The sequence below is a fragment of the Siniperca chuatsi genome, linkage group LG1, assembly GCF_020085105.1.
Source record: "Siniperca chuatsi isolate FFG_IHB_CAS linkage group LG1, ASM2008510v1, whole genome shotgun sequence".
NCBI classification, from domain to species: Eukaryota; Metazoa; Chordata; class Actinopteri; order Centrarchiformes; family Sinipercidae; genus Siniperca; species Siniperca chuatsi.
Genome location: NC_058042.1, coordinates 18495281 through 18516587, shown reverse-complemented (window position 1 = coordinate 18516587; position 21307 = coordinate 18495281). Strand labels below are relative to the sequence as shown.

The 21307-nt window shown below is 41.5% G+C and overlaps 3 protein-coding genes across 7 annotated transcripts; 1 reads left to right on the top strand and 2 right to left on the bottom strand.

The window, feature by feature from the left end:
* Positions 1-44: 44 nt before the first annotated feature.
* nudt21 (nudix hydrolase 21) lies at positions 45-4707 on the bottom strand. 2 transcript variants are annotated; one of them, XM_044195076.1, is made up of 7 exons: positions 4369-4707; positions 3258-3458; positions 3115-3178; positions 2935-3024; positions 2235-2310; positions 1967-2088; positions 45-1215 (listed from the first exon to the last, which is right to left on the bottom strand). In XM_044195076.1, the coding sequence occupies exons 1-7, from the start codon at positions 4488-4490 to the stop codon at positions 1189-1191; spliced, it is 702 nt and encodes a 233-aa protein (XP_044051011.1). In that variant the 5' UTR covers positions 4491-4707; the 3' UTR covers positions 45-1188. The 2 variants fall into 2 exon arrangements, with proteins under 2 accessions (XP_044051011.1, XP_044051020.1); XM_044195085.1 differs by having other exon boundaries at positions 1974-2088; positions 4369-4705.
* An 896-nt stretch (positions 4708-5603) lies between these two features.
* Positions 5604-11655, bottom strand: LOC122875528 (flocculation protein FLO11-like). Of its 3 annotated transcripts, none has more exons than XM_044194783.1 (8): positions 10109-11655; positions 9122-9225; positions 8505-8970; positions 8321-8413; positions 8207-8243; positions 7899-7970; positions 6363-7817; positions 5604-6245 (listed from the first exon to the last, which is right to left on the bottom strand). In XM_044194783.1, exons 1-8 carry the CDS (start codon positions 10205-10207, stop codon positions 5962-5964), a joined length of 2610 nt encoding a protein of 869 aa, XP_044050718.1. In that variant the 5' UTR covers positions 10208-11655; the 3' UTR covers positions 5604-5961. The 3 variants fall into 3 exon arrangements, with proteins under 3 accessions (XP_044050718.1, XP_044050727.1, XP_044050737.1); XM_044194792.1 differs by having other exon boundaries at positions 5604-6242; XM_044194802.1 differs by having other exon boundaries at positions 8207-8237.
* A 159-nt stretch (positions 11656-11814) lies between these two features.
* On the top strand, positions 11815-19656 carry LOC122875540 (transcriptional repressor CTCF-like). Of its 2 annotated transcripts, none has more exons than XM_044194817.1 (13): positions 11815-11970; positions 13847-14124; positions 14232-14414; positions 14528-14921; positions 15061-15231; positions 15540-15673; positions 15797-15917; positions 16012-16161; positions 16511-16671; positions 16754-16936; positions 17045-17177; positions 17856-18002; positions 18191-19656. In XM_044194817.1, exons 2-13 carry the CDS (start codon positions 13867-13869, stop codon positions 18454-18456), a joined length of 2301 nt encoding a protein of 766 aa, XP_044050752.1. In that variant the 5' UTR covers positions 11815-11970; positions 13847-13866; the 3' UTR covers positions 18457-19656. The 2 variants fall into 2 exon arrangements, with proteins under 2 accessions (XP_044050752.1, XP_044050762.1); XM_044194827.1 differs by lacking the exon at positions 11815-11970 and adding an exon at positions 11983-12124.
* Positions 19657-21307: the final 1651 nt, after the last annotated feature.

Genomic DNA, 21307 nt, shown 5'->3' with positions numbered 1-21307 from the left:
GAGAATGGATGGATGGGTATGGCATACAGCCGACATTCAGAAAGTGAGCAAACAGTCAATTTTATTAACCTAAATAAAAAATTTGACCCTCGCCTCTGCCTCGAGGTAACGTGATTTGACAAAATGCTGTTTCAGTCCTCATACAACAATTTGAGCAATGCATTCTTCTACAATTAAATTTTCCTCAGCACATCAGCATGTATTGCAGTCTGACTTGAATTCTGTGTTGCAGTAAAGGAGAACGGTGTCCATTCACACAATTCTAAAAATGAGTGAAATATACACAATGCCAGTATTATTTTGTTACTTTTCCATTGTGAATGTACTCAAAACTATATTTGACTCAGTCCTTAGTATGCGATTGCAACACAGCACACATCTAACCTTAACCTAGACATGATAAAGTGACAGCTGAAGCTTTTATTGGGTATTCAGCTGCCTATGAGGTAAACTTAGGCAAAGTAAGTCAGTTACAGGACCAATTCTTGTGCCTGGAGGTACAGGCTGCACACACTTGCATATACTCTGGATACTTGACCACCATGTTTAGATATGATTAGGGTACATGCCTTTTTTTTGGCAAATGTACAACCATCTCCGACAAGAAATAAAAACATAAAACAAGTGACCATATAAAACAGCAGCATTTGATTTTTTTTGTCATCAGAAATATTTCTGATACTGCTGTCTACACACAGAACAAAAGTACTTTTTTTTAGGCCATTTTGATATTAGCAATCACTTCCCAAAGAGCTTTAAATTTACTAAGTATCAGTCAGCCACTCACTTGCTCTTTGAACTTTATAAAAACATACTCAAAGGACTGTTTTATTAAAAAGGAAAAAAAACAGCATTGTTACAGGTTAAAACAACAGGCAACTCAATGATGTGGTTTGTTTAATCAAACATTGGCCTGCTCTGAGAGGACATAAAATCATCTTAGCACACTGGATTACAGACTTCCATACTACAAAACTAGCAGTTTCTCAAGATAAAAAAAAAAAAACCCAGACACATGACATTTTCTTTTTCGTCTAACAGTATAAACACCCCTGTGAACTGTCAATATACCTGACATGACACGCTTTTCTTTTGTGAAAGTTGAGCTAAAGATAAGAAGTATTTTTCTCTCATGTTCACTCAGACAGGGCTGCACTCACAGAGACAGCCAGACGCACTTCTGTTCACTCAAGTTAGTTGTAAATGAAGTTGAACCTATAAAAAGAAAAAAGAAAAATTCTTTTTATGTTAAGAGAAAACAATTTTCACAATAATGGCATTGCATTTTTTTTCTTTTCCAATTTAATCTTTTAAATTCAAATAAATGTTTTATGAAGAAGGAAATGTATTTAAACACATTTGTTTTGATCTCAAGGATACAAACGATGAATTTTGGTGAGCAACAGTGAATGTAAACATAACTTGTTTGTTCTCGAGTCTTGCTGGTGTCATTTCCTGCTCAGAGGGATTACTAAAGCACCATCCGATCATTCTCTTGTGACATTAATTTAAGTTCAATGTTAATCTGCTGCTTTCAGTTTTTACCAGCAAATACTGTGTGTATACGTATCATTTTGTTTCCTGGCTTGTATAAAAAAAAAAGCGGTGGTGCAGGTTCAGTTACTGTATTTGGAGACGCTTCAGTGCTCAGACACTTCAACGGGATGGATATCTAAAACAGCTCTTTAAACCAGAGCCGTAGTCTCTGCACTCTGCGCCACCCTGCAGCCCACAGCTGAAGCTTAGACATACGGAGTGCTTTCATTGTGTTAACTGGTGTTGATGAAATGTTAACCAGGTCGTTACACAAGAAAGACGCTAATTGATTGGATTACAAATTCCAGGTAAAACAAGTTTTGTCTGTAATTTAACATAACAGATCATGGAGACAAGCCATTCATGTAATGATAACCTTCAGTTTCTCATTTAGCCACTGTGATAATGAACATAAAAAAATAATACATACACAATACCTGCTCAATAGCTGTGGTAGACTGGAAATGATTGGTCCATATCCAGGAGCGTTGTCATATAGTTCAAACAACGGTGCTGCCACCAGTTTATAGTTCTTGGGGACAGCAAACAGCGCTGCAGAAACATGAATCACAGGTTTCAAAACAAGAAGCAATGATACAAGGGAACTTTTTCATGCGTCTCCTCTCCTTTTGTTTATACAGCCATCTACCAATTTTCTAACTTCAATGCTAAAACACAACAAGTTACATTGTACTGACCTTTTTCCTGCAACTGAACCAGGAATAGCTTCTTATGCTCCTTAGGTTTGGTGATGTGAGCTGGAATATAGGGATACTGTAAAACAGACAACTTCAGATCAGTTCACATTAGCACAGACATAAACTACTATCTGTGTGTTCATTGCTGATTGACTACAGAGATTTCCGCCTGGGAGTCAGAGCGCATTTTCACATTTTAGCTGGATTTATGAAAATGGCAGCCATCTGCAATATGTTGTAGTCAGTAACTGTTGTGTTGCACTGCTTTCTACTTTACAGTAACTCTACAAGTAAGAACTACGCAGACACAACACCCTTTGTGAATTTGACATTTACTTCTCATTAGTAATATTGTTAGGCTAGCAATGACAGTGAAAGTAAGTGTGACCACATTGCACAAGTTTCAAAATCGTATCTAAATCTCATTTGGAATTCATAAAAAGTATTTTGGACATTATAGCCTAAAGAAAGAAATGGACTATACAGGAGTTTGTGGATGTTATTTCAAACCCCAGTGAGCACAAAGGGACAACAGATGCTGACTAGAGGCTCCTAAAAAAATAACACTGAAATACTTAACTGTTAATGCTACACTGCTTTCAATTAAAATGTTAGAAAAAACAATATCTATTAAAAATGTTTCTTCAGTTAATGAAATCCTCAAAACTTGTTATCATCCCTGTCCTCTGTGTGCACTAACCTGTGGAGGCTCAAAGTTGGGGCGCCACCAGTTGCCGATACAGTCGTCAATCACCCAGTCCTGCTTCACGCCGTCCTGCCGTCCGAGGATCTAACATCCAAAAAAAGGTTAATATGCATCAACTCCACAATCACCACAGCAACAAGAAGCTTCAACTGTGCTGTGATGTGATGTAGCTACCTCAGTCATCAGGCGTTTCAGACCCTCCACCTCATCTTCTCCAGGACTCAACTCTCCGCCAGGCCTGCAGGAGAGAAGCAAACTGTCAGACGACTGTTCGTACTGCTGGTTCATACAGGAGCCTCTGAACATGAACTACTCACAGTTTGAAGAAAGTGGTGCCCAGCTGCAGAAGTAACACATGAGGTAGCCTGTGTTCATGGACAATGAGAACACCCTCCACTGTCCTCCGCATTCCCATTTTATCAAACTCTTCCCGCATCCGCTGGAAGCGGGCGGCCACGGAGCTGTCCTTCTCATACAGAGGCTCCTTGGTGCCGAACGTGTAGTTGGTAAGAGGGTATCTGAAGTAAAAATACACACGTGAAAAGTCACTAAGCATGACCAGAGATCATTACAGTGTGGTTCATACCTACATGCTATAAAAAGTAAAGCTGTGATAGAGAGTATAATAATAATAAAAAAACCAGACAATTACTGTCATTATTGATTACACCATCTATTGGTTTTTTTTTTTTCTGGATGAATTGATTACTTTTAAAAACTATGATATGTCAGAAAATAGTGACATTTGCCCATCACGAGGAGACAGCTTCAAATTGCTTCTTTTGTCTGACCAACAATCCAAAAACCAAAGATAATGAATTTTTAATGATATAAAACAGAGAAAAGGAGCAAATCATTACATTTGAGAAGCTGAAAACAGCTAATATTTGCCATTTTTTCTTGATGAATGACTCCAGCTTCTAAAATGTGAATATTTACTGGTTTCCTTAATCTCCCATGATATAAATGTCGGGTTTTTAAACAAGCAACTTGGATATGTTAACTTGGGAAATTGTGATGGGAATTTATCACTATGGTCTGACATTTTAAAGACCAAATAGAGTAGGCAATTTATCAAGAAATAAATTGGCGGATTAATCGATTAGGGCTGCTGAACGATTAATCTGTCGATTATTTCTCGATTCATCGTTGGGTACATGAAATGTAAATGTGTTATGTAACCAACAGTCCAAAGGCCAAATATATTTTGTTTGATATTATAGAAGACAAAGAAAACCAGCATATATTCCCATTTGAGAAGCTGAAACCAGTGGACTTTGGGCATATTTGCTTAATAAAAAAACAATTAGCTAACTGAGCTAGATAGATAGATAGCACTGATTTTACTGTCGGTGTGCGTCAACTAACCGGAACATTTTGATACTGATAGCAGCTGCATGGTGTGCATTATTTGCCACATGAACTCACAGGTTGATGGTCCTCTCCAGGGTGAGCGGTTTAGCAGGCCCGGTGATGTATTTGTTCCCAAACTGAACGGCACCACCGCGCGGCCAGCCGGTGGACGAGCGACTGGGAGGCACGACCGACATCTCTAACGTGTGCACGACGAGGCGAAATGCTCCTGCAAATGTACCTCGGGTGGGAGTTGGTTTGTAGCTCGCTGGATTATCTAAATAACGAAAGATATTCTGAGGACTTCTGCGGACAGTCCACAACAATTTCTCTACCGTCGCTTCCCTCGGTCCTCCTCTTCCGGGTGAAGTGCGGTTTTCTGGGCGAGCTCACCGCCACTGACCCCTGCTGGTCTGGATGATGAACATCAGTGGTTTACATTTCACCGCGTGTAGTTTTAAACGGTCGTTTGTTGTTATTTAATTATGCTATATGTTAATGAAGGTCGTTTTTTACAGATGTGTGAATTTTATCAACCAGACCTGAAACTGCAAACGTGCCTATGTTATTATGAATTCCACTTTTTGCACTTTCGCGCTTACACTTTGCTTAAGTAAGTCAAATTTAAGACTTGAATGAGGCCCAAAATACTTCTCCCCCAACCCCTTTATTACACTCTGTACTACAGGCTTTGGCCAGTTGTCTTCATAAGATTTAAATAAAATATACAGTAACTTTTTAGAAGTTTGTTGATACATGCAACTAAATACATTCAAACTGCAAATTAGATAGTAAAGAGCATTTGGTTTGGATGAAAATGTCACTGTATTTCAGTTGTGAAAATCTTAATTTTCTTGAATGACCTCCATTTCAGAATTAAGGAAAGATCTGCTGTGCACATATAATTTAACCCCGTTAGGCCGCATCATTATGCAACATCATAACTGGGATACTTCTAGTTATAAATCGGTTTGTTTTTATTTTTCCTTATGGAGACATGGCTTAAGAAAAGAAATATATATATATAATTCAAGGTCTGCTTACTACCTTTTTCCGAAGCTTTCAACAACATTTTGCAGTCTTCCTCAGCAGATGGACTTTGCTCAGGCTATTCGAGTCTGGCACCAAAGACCAATGTTGAACAGAGACAATGATATAAGATCACCTGTGATAACAACTGAGCTATCTCCATGACAACTGAGGAAGACCATGAGCTCAAGTGTACCTTGAGTTAAGATTTTCATGTCAACAAACATTAATTTGTTATATATAATGTATTAACACAAAAAGAAGCAGAGGGAATGACTCAGTCAATTCAATATTCCATTTAATAGTCATAACTATGTCTCTTATCCATCTATTGTAAACATGGTGTATTTTACCACAATAGTCGTCTTATGGTACATAATTATACGTGCAATGCAAAAATTCAAACAAAAGTTAAAAAAGGACAAAGACACTGCTGGATTTATTGATTACATCACACCATGGGGATCTCAGTTCTTTGGTCCAGTGGCCCACCCTTTGTGGTGTGCTGCTGTAATGTGGTGGTCCCTGTAGGCAGTGCCATGGATCGTCTCCCCCCGCCCCCCTTTACCCTTTACTGTGGTCTCTCCTGCCCCTGTCACAGTAGTTGGTCCCGTATTTAGCTATTTCTTTATTTCTGAATTACTTTTCACCCACTGACTTGGTTTCGTCTTGTTTTTGACCTTCTATCACCCCCTCATCGCCATGCAGCCCACCATCTTTCCCTGATGCAGGTTCAGCCATGCCCACTTCTGTTTTCACTGTGTCTTCTTCAGGTTTCACACGTTCTTCCTTTATCACTTCGCTGTTGACCAGAGCTGGTTTCTCGTTTTCACTCTCGCTCTCCTTCCCACCGTCGACATCTTTCTTGCTCTCATTCATCACAGTTTGCTTGCTTTTTTGAACCATCTCAAACTTCTCATCTGCTGTTTAGAGAGGAAAATCACAAAAAGGAAAATGTTGAACACGCCATTCAACCTACATCTACATGTATATACATGAACGCAAGCATACATTACATATTCACAGAACTTAAAACTTACGTGTGCCTTTTTCTGCGGGCTCTACACTGGATCTTTCTTCAGGAGATGTCTGTAAATCGTTATCTTGGCCTGGACTATCATTAGAGGGTGCTGGACTGGTCAAATGGTGAGAAGTAGCACTTGAGTTATCGGTAGCGGGGAGGCCAGAGATAGTTGGTGTGAGGCTAGTGTCGTCATTGTTAGTGTAAGGTGGGTCTGAGTCGGTCAGGAGCGGGGAGCTAATTGCAGCTGTCGTTGCTGAACTGGTGGTGGAAGTGGTAGCTGCATGGTTTAAACTGGTGGCGGTGGTAGTGGTGTCTGTAGGGTTTGTTTCACTGGAAGAAGTGGAGGGAGCAGAGATATCCGCAGAGCTAGAGGTGCCTGGGTGAGTAATGGTGGAAGAAGAGATAGAGTTCATGCAGTCGGTGGATGTTGGGCTTGTAGTGGTGGTGGTGGTGGTGGTGGAGGTGGTGGAAGAGGTGGAGCTGATGGGAGGGAGGGCAGAAGAGGACAAAGTGGTAATGGGGGCGTCAGGTGAAACTGGAGTTGTAATGATATCACTTGAGTTAGGAGGTGGGGATGTTGTTTTAGTGACTGATGAAACTGAAGTTACAGAGCAAGCGGAGGTGACTGAAGTGGAATCATCACTAGCTTCAGTAACTGAATTGGTGGTAGTAGACAAGCCTGATGGCATGTCTGATGTGCTGGTGGAGGGTGAAAAAGAAGCTGTGGTGATGGCAGAAATAGCTGCTGCGTCACCACCACCACCAGCAACAGGAGCAGCATCAACTGAGAGAATACCATTTGGCTCTGGGAAAGCCGATTTAGTTGACAGATTTGTTGATGCTGTGGAAACCAGGCTTTCGTTGTTAGGAGCAGAAACAGTTTCTGAGGTGGTAATGGAAGGTGTAGTTATTGTTGTTGAGTTGAAAGTGACAGAGAGGCTTTGAGTAATGGATTCAGAGGAAGAGGAAGTAACTGAGACAATGGCAGGGGGCTCTGTGGGTGTAGTGATGCTTGTAAGAGTTGTGGGAAAGGTAGCGGTGGGTAGTTCAGTGGTAGTAGCATTAGTTTCAGGGATAGAGGGTTTGCTGTTGAGCTCTGTAACATTTGTGGGTGATGTAGCTGCTGCAGTAGGGTTAACAGAGTCAGTGCATATATCTGTGTCAGAGGGCGGTACAGTACTTGAAGGGGAAATCATAAAATTGGTTGAGTCAGGGACTGAGTTTGAGATTGTCGGTACAGTAGGAGTGGTGGTAGCAGTGAGGGCAGGAGCAGCAGGGACAGACGGAGCTGCAGTTGGACTCAGTTTAGTGGGCGTCTCCCCTTCTTGTATTTGGGCTAGCTCATTCTCAGGTGTGTTGCGGCCAGATGTTGTGGGCGGTGGACCTGGCTTGATAACTGGCTTTGGAAGCAATGCAGGTTTCCCAGCTGACTCATGTGCTGACACACTTGGGCGAATTTGATGCCTTGTATCTAAAGAAAAAATGTATGTGCAAATGATTTATCTTATCGTACACGTGAGAGAGTGAATCAGGCTTTGTGTTGGTGTTTTACCTGATGACGCTGACATCGTTCGAGGTTTTGTGAAAGTAGGTGGTGGCTCAGGTTTACTGTCAATGATAGTACCTGAGGCACAAAGATCATTTACATCTTATTTTACCAGATTAATTAATTCCCTATGTCCTTATAATGGATGGAGAACAGTCTTATCAGCCCAAAGCAATATTACATCTTTTTAATGGAGAACTGATCCATGTCAAAAAGTCTCTCCTTTTGATACAAATCCCTCAACTTCAAAGATTAACTTCATTAACACAAAGCTGGAGCAGAGTTTAATCCATCAAAGTGATAAAAGGACATACCTTCAGATTCAGCTTTTTTCATCTCTCCCTCCTGATTCTACAAGAATAAAACAAAACACTTTTGAAGACTCCTACGGTATACATATCTAAATTCAGACATACACATTCACACACCTGTGTCTCTCCAGGCTGGGCTTTGGAAACTCCAATACGTTGAAGCATGAGATGGAGTTTCTGTTCAAAGCTATGTTGGCCTTCAAATTGTTTCTGAAATCAGCAACAGCAGAGTAATGAGTGCTTTTCAAAACCTATCTTCTGATCTACATGTATATATGGCTTAAACGCTACTGACACTCACCTTTGCAGTGTTTCTGGCATTAGTGGTCCCTGCTGCTGCTGATCCAGACAGCAAAATGAGAGACTGGGACTTCCCCTCTCTGAGAGCTCGGCGGGGAGGCACCGCTTCACCCCTCAGCGGCGGAGCACCAGAAACAGGTGTCTCCTGAACAGCTGACTCTCCAGTAACCGCGCTGGGATGCTCTTTTGCTTTCTCCTTTTCATTTTCCTTATCGTGTTCCTTGACTCGGTCCTTATCTTTTTCTTTCTCTGCTCTGGCGACCTCCCTGAGCGGGCGGATGAGATCAGCGATGGAGGCCTTTTTGGGACGCCCCTCGTGGCTTGTTTCTGATTTCAGACCTCGTCTCTTTTTGAGTGTAAAGAAATCACCAAGCTTCCTCCTGAGTGTTTTCGTCGGGGGTGGACAAGGGACAGAGCTGGCAGGAGCCACTTCGTGCACTGTGATAGATTCCTCATCTTGCTTTTTCCTATATAAAGGATCATATACTGTTTATCAAATCACTACTGTGTACATTCGGTTCTATAGTACAAGTTTATTAAAGCAGTACTGTTAGTGTCTAGATTAGCTGAATATCAAGGAACTATAAAGAGGCTTGTGTGGCAGCTGGTGATACTCACAGTGTATCAGTAGGAAGTACTCTCTTAGTAAAGAACTCTTCAACTCCTTCATCCACCCTACCCATGAGCTCAAGGACTTCATTGTCACTCTCAATTATGGTCTCCTAATTACCACACACATACACAGAAAACACATTTTACACCAAAGATCAAACAAACTGATACCGAAAAGCAACTAGCATCATATGTAACTTTACATTACGTAACCCTCACCTCTGAAAAACCCACACACTCTGGCACTCGTGTTTCTTTAGGTGTATTTTGGTTTGAATCTCTCATCAAGTCATGCTACAAACCAGCCTCCTGGGAGTCAGTTGCTCAGTAACGTACAATGGGGGGGGCGTCACTGGATTTTACATGCGGAATGAAAGCAGGATAACTCATTTTGCCAATGTAGGTAATGTGATATTGAAATTGCAGCTATACAGTGTTGCATCATCCTAATCATATTAACATCTGTGCCCACAAGTAGCAGTAAAAGCCAGGAGGTTGACTGCAGGACACAAATTTAGCAGAAGTCACCGTTATATGATATCCTGTCAAGGGAATTGCTTGAATTTTGTCTCCCTGGGCCATTGGCTCCAAGGGAGTGACTATATGTCTACAGCCTAATAGCTCTGTGACAACATGATCAGCTCAGTGGAAAATGGAGATGATCACACACACATTGAATAAAATCCTATGAAAAAATAAAAACGCCACTAGCTTTTTCCAGTGAGAGCACAAGAAGACATTCAGACAAATACCAAGTGCGGGTTCTTCAAACAGCCGGTGACCGGTACAATGGGACTGCCTTATTCACGCAGGGACCAGGCATCTTTTACAGCACTCCCCCTCCGTCCTTCCCTTCCCCCTGCCTCTCCCCTCTGTACCCTATTGCATCTTTCCTCTCTCCCTCCCTTCCATTTTCTCTCCTCACACACACACACACCACCTTTCCCTCACACTCCATTTTTACCAAACCTCTCTGATCCTCCTTCACAGTACCTGCAGTCTGCTGGGACGATAGTTCAGTTTTTGTCGGTGAGGTCTCGGTCTGCTCTGGGTGTAGTGCCTGAGCACTGGTCCGCCCAACGGCAGCTCCATTGGGGAGACACGGCACGCTGTTGCCGTGGAGCTCTGTTGCCGTGGCTCTGTTGCTGAGGCACCGTTGCTAAGAGCAGGAGCACCAGCAGTATGTAATGCCTCCGCTGAGGTGGGAGGGGCCAGGCTGGCTAGACTGACAGATATGACAACAGAACCTCGCCTTTCTCTGCCCCCTCCCCTCGGAGAGGAAAACCATGAGAAAAATTTGGTTATAAAATAAGAAGAAGCAGAGAGAGAGAGAGGAATAAAGTGACCACACTCACATTTGTTTCATCCATGCATCCTAGCCTGTGACACGTACATATAGGCCTATATGAATATACTGTAATGGAAATAGCTGAAATGAACAAAATGTTCTACTGGTTATGTAACAAATTAATAATTTATTTTAAATGCGGAAAAGATGCTCTGAAATCCTGTAAGTGACAAAAGTGTACAAATACAGTGTTGTTGTAAATTCCAAAGTTGATGTCTTACCAATTTTAGAGGAAACTGTCCTAAATAGTACTGAGAGGATTGTTAGGGACCTTGATAATGAGCTGTAAGACTTGTTCAGAAACCATAAAATAACACACAGGCATCCCTGAGGGCATGTGTAGCAAGTTCCATGGGAACTGTGTTGCCTGGTTTGAATATTTGATATTCAGGCAACTCACTTCCTGGTTTGAAACACTTTGAGATAAATGTATAATTTATTCTGGCTTTATTGGCAGATTAGAAAATGCTTTATATCATTCATACATCGATTTATGATTGCAACAGTTTGATTAACTGGCCAAACCTGCACAATTTCTCTATGGGGATCATATTTATTTTCTTTATGTTTCTGAAAGTATTTCCATAATTCAGGGAAATGGCGTCAGGACTGTTTTCTTTCTGAGCGGTTATCCCTCAACCCAACAAAACAACACAGAAATAACTTGTTTTCCACTTGTGGTTTTCCATGCGGAGTAATATGACATCAGCTATTTTTGCGTTAAGGTGCAGTGAGTAGCCTACCATAGAAAAGCTGTAAACAATGCACAGAGACTGCAAGGACTGGGGGGTAAATAGGGGCACAGCAGCTAATTTTTCCCTCCCAGATGTTTAATCTGGTCATGCAAATATCAGGATTTTGGACAGTATCAGTTTTCTTTTTTTAAATGCTGGTTGGAAACCCGATATAACTAATATAATTGATTATTTGGATGTAAAAATGCCATCTTCAACCTACACTGTGACACAATTATATATCAAAATTCTTGAGGATGATTTTCACTCACGACTTTCTGTATGTTGTGTGAGTCCTGTCCTGCACCTACAACTCATACTGCCCTCTCGTGACTGATTTTATGAATTGCTTTAATTCAGAAAATGAGTTGTAACCTCGATGTAACAATGGTTAGACGTTGTTTGAGGTCTAGAAGTAACGCTCAGGCAAAAGTGATCTGCACTTCTCGTCAGAAAACTAATAAATAATCTCTCAGTTCTATCGATCCTCTTCGTCATGTGTCCGGACGCCACGCCCACGCCTGAATTCAAATCTGGCGCCCATTATCACAGCCACAGCTCGGCCACTCCCCTCTACTCCCTTGGGTGCTGTGTTTGCGCAGCCGCGTTAGCGCTTATAGGCCGCCATTTTGTGTTAGGACCAATCTTGCAAAGCGGGAGAAAATTATTAGTCCTGCGCTCAGCACGTAGGGACGGCCACAGCGGGATTGAAGGGAGCAACCACAGGCATCGAGTTTCCAGGAGGATAAAACCGGGAAAATAAGCAGTCGGGAGTAAGTGAAGCTGTTACATTGCCTCCAAACACGGAAACGTTTTTGTAGGAGCCGTCGTCGGCCTCTAGGTGTCACGGTAGGGCTTACCGGGCAGGCGGGGGGTGTTTGTCTCCCTCTATCGTTATCCAAAATGCACTAAATGCGCCTATAAACTGTAAGTCCATGTCTCATTTTAGTGTATTGGTGCTTTTCGGCTGATATTTTGTGGTATTTGCACCGGGATGGTTGTATTTACGAGTATTTCTGTTTTAAGTTTGTTCAGGCCTGACGTCCATCTTATCGTGTCCTTTGTTTCCTGTTTTCAGACGTGCTCGCGCCTCCCGAGTTAAACCAACTAACACGAGTTGATGTTTAAGTAGTCTTTATCGTTTTAACAATGCATCACTTTAAAACTGTGGACTGATAACGAGATATTACAAAGTAAGAGTTCTTAAAATAAGCGAGTGAATAAACGAGTGACTGAATCATTGATTGATCGACTGATTTCTATAAATGGCAAACAGAGGCACCTCATCAATGTCTAATCAGCACACAGGAAGGCGTAAACTACCGCTTTTCAAAAGTTTACCTCACTTTTGGACAATACTACAGTGGGATAACGTTACGATAAACTAACACGGGGTGCTTCTTCACGACACACTGTTCACCTGAGTTTTGCACTGAGCTCCAGGTACTACTTTAACGCTGTCTGACTCATGCGCAACTCTACCATGGCTTTGTCAGATGTGCAGTGAAATATTTTATATAAAACGTAGTCCAGAAGGCAGGATATACCAGTTGTCCTTCATTATATTAACTTTGGCGTATTATGTGCCGTGCTATATATTAATGCTCGCTGTGGTAGAGAGACGATCTCCATATGGCACCTTTTTAGTAGCCCAGTGCATTATATAACATTTAAAATACAATTAAGTTTACCCAGTTCTCTATCACTACAACTCGAATTACCCGTTTGAGCCTTTAGGATCCCAAATATGTGAACAGGTAAATTAAAGTCTTGATAATCCACATTGCAAGGACTTGTAGTTGGAGTGGTTAGTCTGTATGTTTTAAAATGTAAGCAATGCAATAGTTGATAAACTCAAGAGATGCAAAACTAATCGGTGGCCCTTTAGTGATCTATTAAAGGATCTTAAGTTAAGATAGGATCTGCAAGTTAGGAAGTTTCTGTAATATGGCCCCAGGTTAACAGAATAATAATATTGCTGATACTACTACAATCAACAACATTTGTTGAGCTCACAGAATTGGAAAAACTCCGCTACACTTCGACTACTTCGGTTACTCAGGACAATCTACTCAGTTGTCACAATTTATACTGTTTTTTTGTTTGTTTGTTTTGTTTTTAATAGAAAACAGTTCACAGTGAAAACTGTGCAGTTAGGTTAAGTTCAGCGGTTCTATCATGTCTCCTCAAATCTTGAGCGCCCCAACCCCCACGTTATGGCTGACATTTATTTATTTATTCCATTTAAATAAAAATTGAATCTTGGCATTTAAATCTGAGTTTTATAAACTGAAAAGTAGTTTTTCAGCATTAAATACCTGTTTCTTTTGATATTCAGACTCTCAGCAAAGGGCAGGGAAACATACCTGACACCGGTCCGTCATACAGCTAACATGTTTACAACTATTTTATACAGCTAAAGAATAACACACAGTGGCAATTTAGAGTCATTGGTTGATGTGTACCCAAATGTTGTCACAGTTTGAACAAGAGTTGGTTTTAAAATTAGGGTTTTAAGTGTAGTTCAGTTTGAAAATATGTCCAGCAACAAATTTTCGGCCATTTATTTAGTTTTGTTTTTTTAAACAATGTGAATAATTGCTTACATAAGTCTTATTCACTTTTTGATAACTGTCTTCTCTATTAAAGGTGTTAGTTGGCCCGTCGCCATGGAGGGCGAGGTTGTTTCCATGGAGACCACTCAGGCTGCTGTGCTGGCTCCTGACGGAAAGGTCCTGTCTGAGGGTGGAGATGCCTTTATACAAGGGGCAGCCATAGCTCCACAGGGGGAGGTGACTGGTAACATGGAGATGATGGTGATGGACGCTCTCGATCCGACTCTGCTGCAAATGAAGACAGAGGTGTTGGAAGGTGGCGGCACAGTGACTGTTACTGGTGGAGATGAGGGTCAGATCATCACACTCCAGGTTTGTATAGAATACAGGTTATGCTAATGTTGGTGGTAATTTGCCTTTTTGTGAAACGTTTTTGTCATTTGATCAGGTTGAAAAGGTTCTTTCTTCTATATACGTAGGTGGTGAATATGGAGGAGCAGGCAGGAGCTGCATTAGGTCTTGGTCAGCTTCAGCTGGTGCAGGTACCCGTCACAACAGCAACTGTAGAGGGGCTCCAGGCCACCTATGTTGACGCATCAGCAGCTAACAAGGATGCAGAGCCGGTTATCTGTCACACTCTTCCCTTGCCCGAGGGTTTCCAGGTGAGAAACAACTCTGGACTGCCTCGATGTCCTCAACTCGGCATATTCTGTGAACTCCTTTTGTTGAATAGAGTCTGGTCACAACAAGATGAATTTATAATGTTTGCTTTTAGGTGGTAAAAGTCGGTGCCAATGGGGAAGTAGAGACTGTAGAGCAGGAGGAGCTCCAGGCGGCCCACGAGGAGCTTCAAGGGACGAGGGGCGAGGAGGAGGAAGAGGGGGGGGAGGAGGAGGAGGAAGCGGAGGCCGCAGAAGTAGTGCCCCCTGTACCTCAGCAAGAACACCCAGAATGGTCCAAGGACCCAGACTACCAGCCCATCACCACTATCCGTAAAGGAAAGAAAGGAAAGAAGAGCCGTCTGCGATACGGGGAGGGCGATCGTGACATGGATGTTTCTGTGTATGACTTTGAAGAAGAGCAGCAGGAGGGGCTGCTGTCGGAGGTGAATGCTGAGAAGGTTGTGGGCAACATGAAGCCACCAAAGCCCACCAAGATCAAGAAAAAAGGTTAGACTTTAACATGATTTCTTTAGACTCCCAGATGTCGCAACACATTTTAGATTGTGGTTTGGCTCGGTGATGTTCCTCTTTACAATCCTAAAATGGTGTAGATTTGTGGTGCTTTAAATTAACCGATTATCTCCAGGTGTAAAGAAGACTTTCCAGTGTGAGCTGTGTAGCTACACCTGTCCAAGGCGCTCCAACCTGGACCGACACATGAAGAGCCACACAGACGAGAGACCACATAAATGTCACTTGTGTGGCCGTGCCTTTCGAACAGTCACACTGCTGAGAAACCACCTCAATACACACACAGGTAATGCAAAAACCAATATTTATCCTTTTGATAATTGGAAGAAAAAAATGGTATTGTTAATAATTCAGGTAAACTGGTCAGTTAAGAATTTAAAACTTTTCCCCTCTCAGAACTGGCCAGCTGGAGAATTTACTTGAATGTTATTCCTCCCATTACGTTAACACCACACTGTCAAGAGTTTGCTTACTTTTCATCCATCCTTCGATTGCTCTTGCTTCATGTTACTTCTAGACAAAACAGGCACAGAATATTTTCATTAACAAACCTTGTTGGTATTCCTTCATTGTCACATCTGTCCATTTCTTTAGGCACACGGCCACATAAATGCACAGATTGTGACATGGCATTTGTGACCAGCGGTGAGTTGGTGCGTCATCGTCGCTACAAACACACGCACGAGAAGCCCTTCAAGTGCTCCATGTGCGACTATTGCAGTGTGGAGGCAAGTAATCACATGTTGATCTCTGTTAAGTACTTATGTAATCTGTAATTTTCCTCCCTATATATCCCCTGGGATAAGCTTTTTTTTTTTTTTTTTTTTTAATACTTCTGCCTCTTTTTCTAGGTGAGTAAGTTGAAAAGGCACATCCGCTCTCATACAGGGGAGCGACCCTTCCAGTGCAGTCTGTGCAGCTATGCTAGCAGAGACACTTACAAGCTGAAGAGACACATGAGGACACATTCAGGTAACGTACTCACACCATCTACTGGCCGAAAGATGGATTACCCCCAGTTTGAGAAGAGTTCCTCACTTACTAAATTCCCTCCTCTTTATTGCAGGGGAGAAGCCGTATGAGTGCTACATCTGCCATGCCCGTTTTACGCAGAGTGGCACCATGAAGATGCATATTCTGCAGAAACACACCGAAAATGTGGCTAAGTTCCACTGCCCACACTGTGATACTGTCATCGCACGCAAGAGTGACCTCGGTTAGTTATGTGTTTCCATTTTTACTTAGAACTTCATGTTATTAAAGTGATCAGACGTAGTAGAATAAGTGCTGGGAAGGCTGGTTTGTATGTGGGTCTTTCGAGCTCATGAAGCATGTCCATGTAAACCATGGTTGTACAAGAAATCCTGTTACTTCACATCATGTAAACCTTTTTATAATAGAAATATTGTCTAAAACTGGCTGGTCCCAGTCATTGGAATATTTGTGTGCCGCCTTATGTAAATATGCTCACTCTAGAGAGGAATTAAAAGAATCTGTATGTACTGAATTGAAACAGAGTAACATTTGTCAAACAGATTTTCATGTCTTTGCTGTTTCTTTTCCAGGTGTTCACTTGCGGAAGCAGCACTCGTTTATTGAGAAGGGAAAGAAATGTCGTTACTGTGACGCTGTGTTTCATGAGCGATATGCCCTCATCCAACACCAGAAGTCCCACAAGAATGAGAAACGTTTCAAATGTGAACAGTGTGACTACTGCTGCAGACAGGTGTGTGTCAAGTGGAATATAAAGCACTTATGTGGTGTTAATTTATTTTCATGCTCAATTTTTCTGACCGATTACCTCCTAGGAACGCCACATGGTAATGCACAAGCGTACACACACGGGGGAGAAGCCGTTCGCCTGCAGCCAGTGCGAGAAAACATTCCGGCAGAAACAGCTTCTGGACATGCACTTCAAGCGCTACCATGATCCCAACTTCATCCCCACTGCATTCGTCTGCAGCAAGTGTAACAAGACATTCACCCGCAGGGTAGGACTGAGCTCCGAGCTTTAGCACACAAATGCACCAGTTGTGTATTTGTTTTGTTTCTCTCTCGCAATATGTCGCTGAGATGTGATGGTTATGTGTGCTCCACAGAACACCATGCTGCGTCATACTGACAACTGCACAGGTGAAGCTGTTGAAGAAAATGGAACTCCCACACCTAAAAAGGCTCGCCGGGGCAGGAAGAGGAAGATGCTGGCCAGGAGGGGTGATGGTGATGACACAGGTATTGTATACGTAAGCTTTTGATAAGTCGTTGTGCATTTATTTCATCTTGTTGGTAAATTTGTTTTGTGTAGCAGCTGCTGAATTTGACATCAGAATATGCACTGAAATTTGTTCAAAATCAGTCAAAAGAGCCCATTTATCATTTAACCTAGCTGTAAAAAGTTGTTGAGGTAAGTTGTGAAGTTAGAAACTAAAATGAAACTCTGGAAAAGTCTGCTCGAATTGTTCATGAGGGTCTTGTTTTGGCCACCAGGAATCATTAGTCCTGATGACTTAATCCACTATTGATTAAGATTGTACAGTGATTTGGAGAATACAAAGTACAGGATCAGTCACATTTATCGGTACAGGTTGGCACATAAAACCCAACCTAAAGGCATTTCAGTAGTTTTAACAGGCAGCTATTTAACCAGCAGCACCATAAAATAAAATGCCATTTTAATCTGTGGGGTTAGGGGTTGAAATCTAGATTCACTGTACTTTTTTTCATCAATTTCTTCATGTAAAATGATCTTGTCTTTGAACACTTTCAAAACCTTGGTATTTGAAAATACAAAGTGTGTGTGTATATATCTATTAGACACGTGTGTGTGGGTGGCACATAGAGTATATTATAGTTATGTCAAAATTAAATTTTATATCTGCTTGATGTCCTCATTCATTCATTCATATGTAGAGGATGAACTGGACGAGGCAGAGGAGGGAGATGAGCTGTTAGGTGAAATTGAGGTGGAACAGGCCCCACCAGTCGTCCCTATCCCCGCCCCTGTGGAGCCACCGGTCAAGAGGAAACGTGGACGGCCCCCGAAGAGCAAACCAGACAGTAAGTGTCAGACTACGATACTTTTTAGGGCAACATTTTGCAGTGTTTCCGTGCCATATAAGGTGAGACTCGATAGCTGATTATGGACTGAGTCTGAACACAACTACATAGCTATTTAGTCAGATCACCAGTGCGAAAAGCATATTTATATCTTCTAGTACCAGAATCTGACCTGAAACTCTTAACAGCGGCTGCGATCATCCGTGTGGAGGACGAGGCCACTGGAGAGGTGGATGACATAATTGTGAAGAAGGAGGTTGGCGCCGAACAAGATGACCAGGAGGACGGCAACGAGGAGGCCCTTGAGGAGGTGGTGGTCGGTGGAGAGAAGTCAACCATTCAGATGGAGGAGTTGCCCCACGAAGAGGGGACAGCACAGCAGGTGCAGCTGTCGGAGGCCCCACCTAATGGAGACCTGACCCCTGAGATGATCCTCAGCATGATGGACCGGTGATGGATGTGAGGGTCGAACCTGTAAACACACACATCGCATCTTCATTTTAATTCTTGGAAATTAGGATTACAAATACTTGCATCCTGCACAGAAACAAACATCACTGGTGTAATTTAAGATTTGCTTTTTAATCATGTATTGATAAAGATTTGGATGAGTGAAAAAAAAAAATTTAATTATGATTTTGCCTACCAAAAAAATCAGTACATTGGCGTTGTGGTGGCTGTAATTGACAGCAGTATCTTTAGCCTTCTCGTTGTTGCCTTTGGTGTTTAGTCACTCTTACTCTCTGTGGTATAAAACAGCTACATTATCTACATAATAATCTTATATACACCTGTCTACCATTGGGTTAAAGTTGTAGATAGTGGTGGACCTTGCTTTACTTCTTTGCCATAATTCCAATCAATGTTCAATATCCTCACTGAAGAGCTCCATGTACCTCTCAGTTTGGACAGAAAACTTCTGTTAAAGTTTGGGTTTGCTGTTTTTAGAGCAGTAGAAGATGGCAAGTTTTTAGGTCCATGTTGAAAGTCACTGACGTGTCAAAGATTTCATAAAATTGCAGAAACAAAAACGCAACTTTCAGGAAGAGGATACTGCCATTAATCACAGCCACTTCAAGATGAGATATGTCTTTTGAATATTTGTATTTTTTGGTTTCTTTTTCTGTGGTTAGTAAATCCCTTTTTTAAGCCTATTCTAGTTTTTTAAAAGCTTACTAGACTTATCTTGAACACCTTTCTTGCTACTATAACACCCCTAGATGATGCTTATGTACTAAACATTGTCACTGATAAGTGCAAGGAAAGAACGCTGTTTTGCTCCTTTTTATGTAGCCATTCCACTTTGGGTTGATGTTTTCTTTTTGTACCATTGGCAATGCAATGCTACGTAGCAGCTTGAATGACATTTTAATAACTGTGTGGCAGATGAGACTGGATGTATGACTGTACAAACAATAAAAAAAAAAATGTAAAAGTAGACATTGACATCCACATTGTAGGTTTCTGCAGATGTAATAATCTGAATCATGGATATTGAAAATCTGTCCGGTTTGGTTGAGAAGTTAACACGTTTAGTAGTACAGTTACAGCAAAAAAAAATTATGGCTTCATTGTTTATTGACAAAACAACTGAGTGCTAACAAATATCCATGTATTTTGCTTGCAGATATATTTTATTAAATGGACGACTTGATATTAAGATCTTCACTCATTTGTATGTCTAAAGAACATATATGAACTGACAAGACACTAGTTGGCTTGTGCACCATTGTACTGGATGTCTTGACTACTTCAGATATGTCCTATTGTGATATTTTAATTTTTTTTGCCATTTTATTCCCATTCAGCTTTAACTGGGATTTGATTAAAAGTATTGTGAGTCAGGTGCAGCCTTTTGCAGTCACATAATGCATCTCTTCTACGTGACCAGACTGTGATGGCTTTGATCCACTGTAAAGTTAAAGTTTTTTGCAGCTCTCACCTCATTTACAAAAGCTTGTATTACTTAGCTTAGTTTTGATCAATGTTACACACCAGATAAAATGGGTTTCTTTTAGGTGATATGCTCATCACTCAGTTTAAGCTTCCATATGAAACGCTTGGCAGCATTGATGCATTTTGGCTGTTACTCATACTTAAGTGCAATTCACTATTACTTATTCACTGTAATTATCTCCAAATTGACTGGTGCCAACAGACAATAGCATGATGCCAAAATACTGACAACTTCTGTGCATGTGACAAGTCACATGAATTTGCATCATGTGAGAAGAGCATGCTGACGCCAATTAAAAATGCCTTCACTGGCACTCTATTATACTTCATCCCAAATTCCTGAGAATTGCTATGGTCTCCACTGGTTTTGTTAATACAAGTAACAGCACCAAATCACTGCAATGTGCTTCAATGGCAAGAGAAGATTAGTTATCTGCCTTAAATCACACTGGAATTAAGGACATCTTTTATCAAGGTGCTTGTAGATTCTCAGATCCCAACTAGCTAATACTATGCTAACTGTCAGGCGGTAGACACACACTTCACACTTGCATGCAGCCCCAGTTATTGGCTTCAGATGATATTGTTAACACCGTATCGGTACTACTGGGGGAAAAAGGGTTGGTCACACTTCTGCTAGCTTAACTAGCTACCGTTTATAAAACACGTAACAGCTACCTAGATATAATACGACAGACAGGACATGAAATGTGGATCCAATATTTAAGTTATTTCCAGTGTGCTCTCTTAATAGTTGAATCTCTTCTTTAACACGTTCCTCAGCAGGCGTTAATCTTACGTAGTAAGCATATTTTTTTTTTGTTTATCCTGACTACACAGAAATTTTGAGTCTTCGTGCACAGAAGTTGGTCTTCGTGGTTTCTGAGGTTTGGGAACCTCCTAGTTGAAGAAGTCGCTGTAACTTTAGCTAAAGCTAGTTACTGTTATAGCTAGCTGTAACGGTTAACGTTAAACGCAGCAAAAATGGACCGTTAGACGGATTCTACACTTTTTAACGTTCGTCAACGTCAAGCAGTTAGTGATAGTGGCAGACCTTCACTAATCTAGCACTACATTGTTTCAAATGTGTTTACCCGTCGGTAATTAAGTGGTATTTAGATTTTCTTTTTCCAGTTTATCTATCGTCCAGCTAACGTTACCCTCACTCTGAATTATGGTTTGTATAAATACTATAAAACGCGCAGTTTTGTTTCAACCAGCGGCGGGCAGTTATTTAACTAGTTAATCTGGAAGATTAATAGCGGCACTCGATTATTTTTGCCAGCTGCAACGTCCTGTTCTGGAGGAAAAAGCGCCCCCTCCCCGGCTGGACAAACGGCCCAGACGCT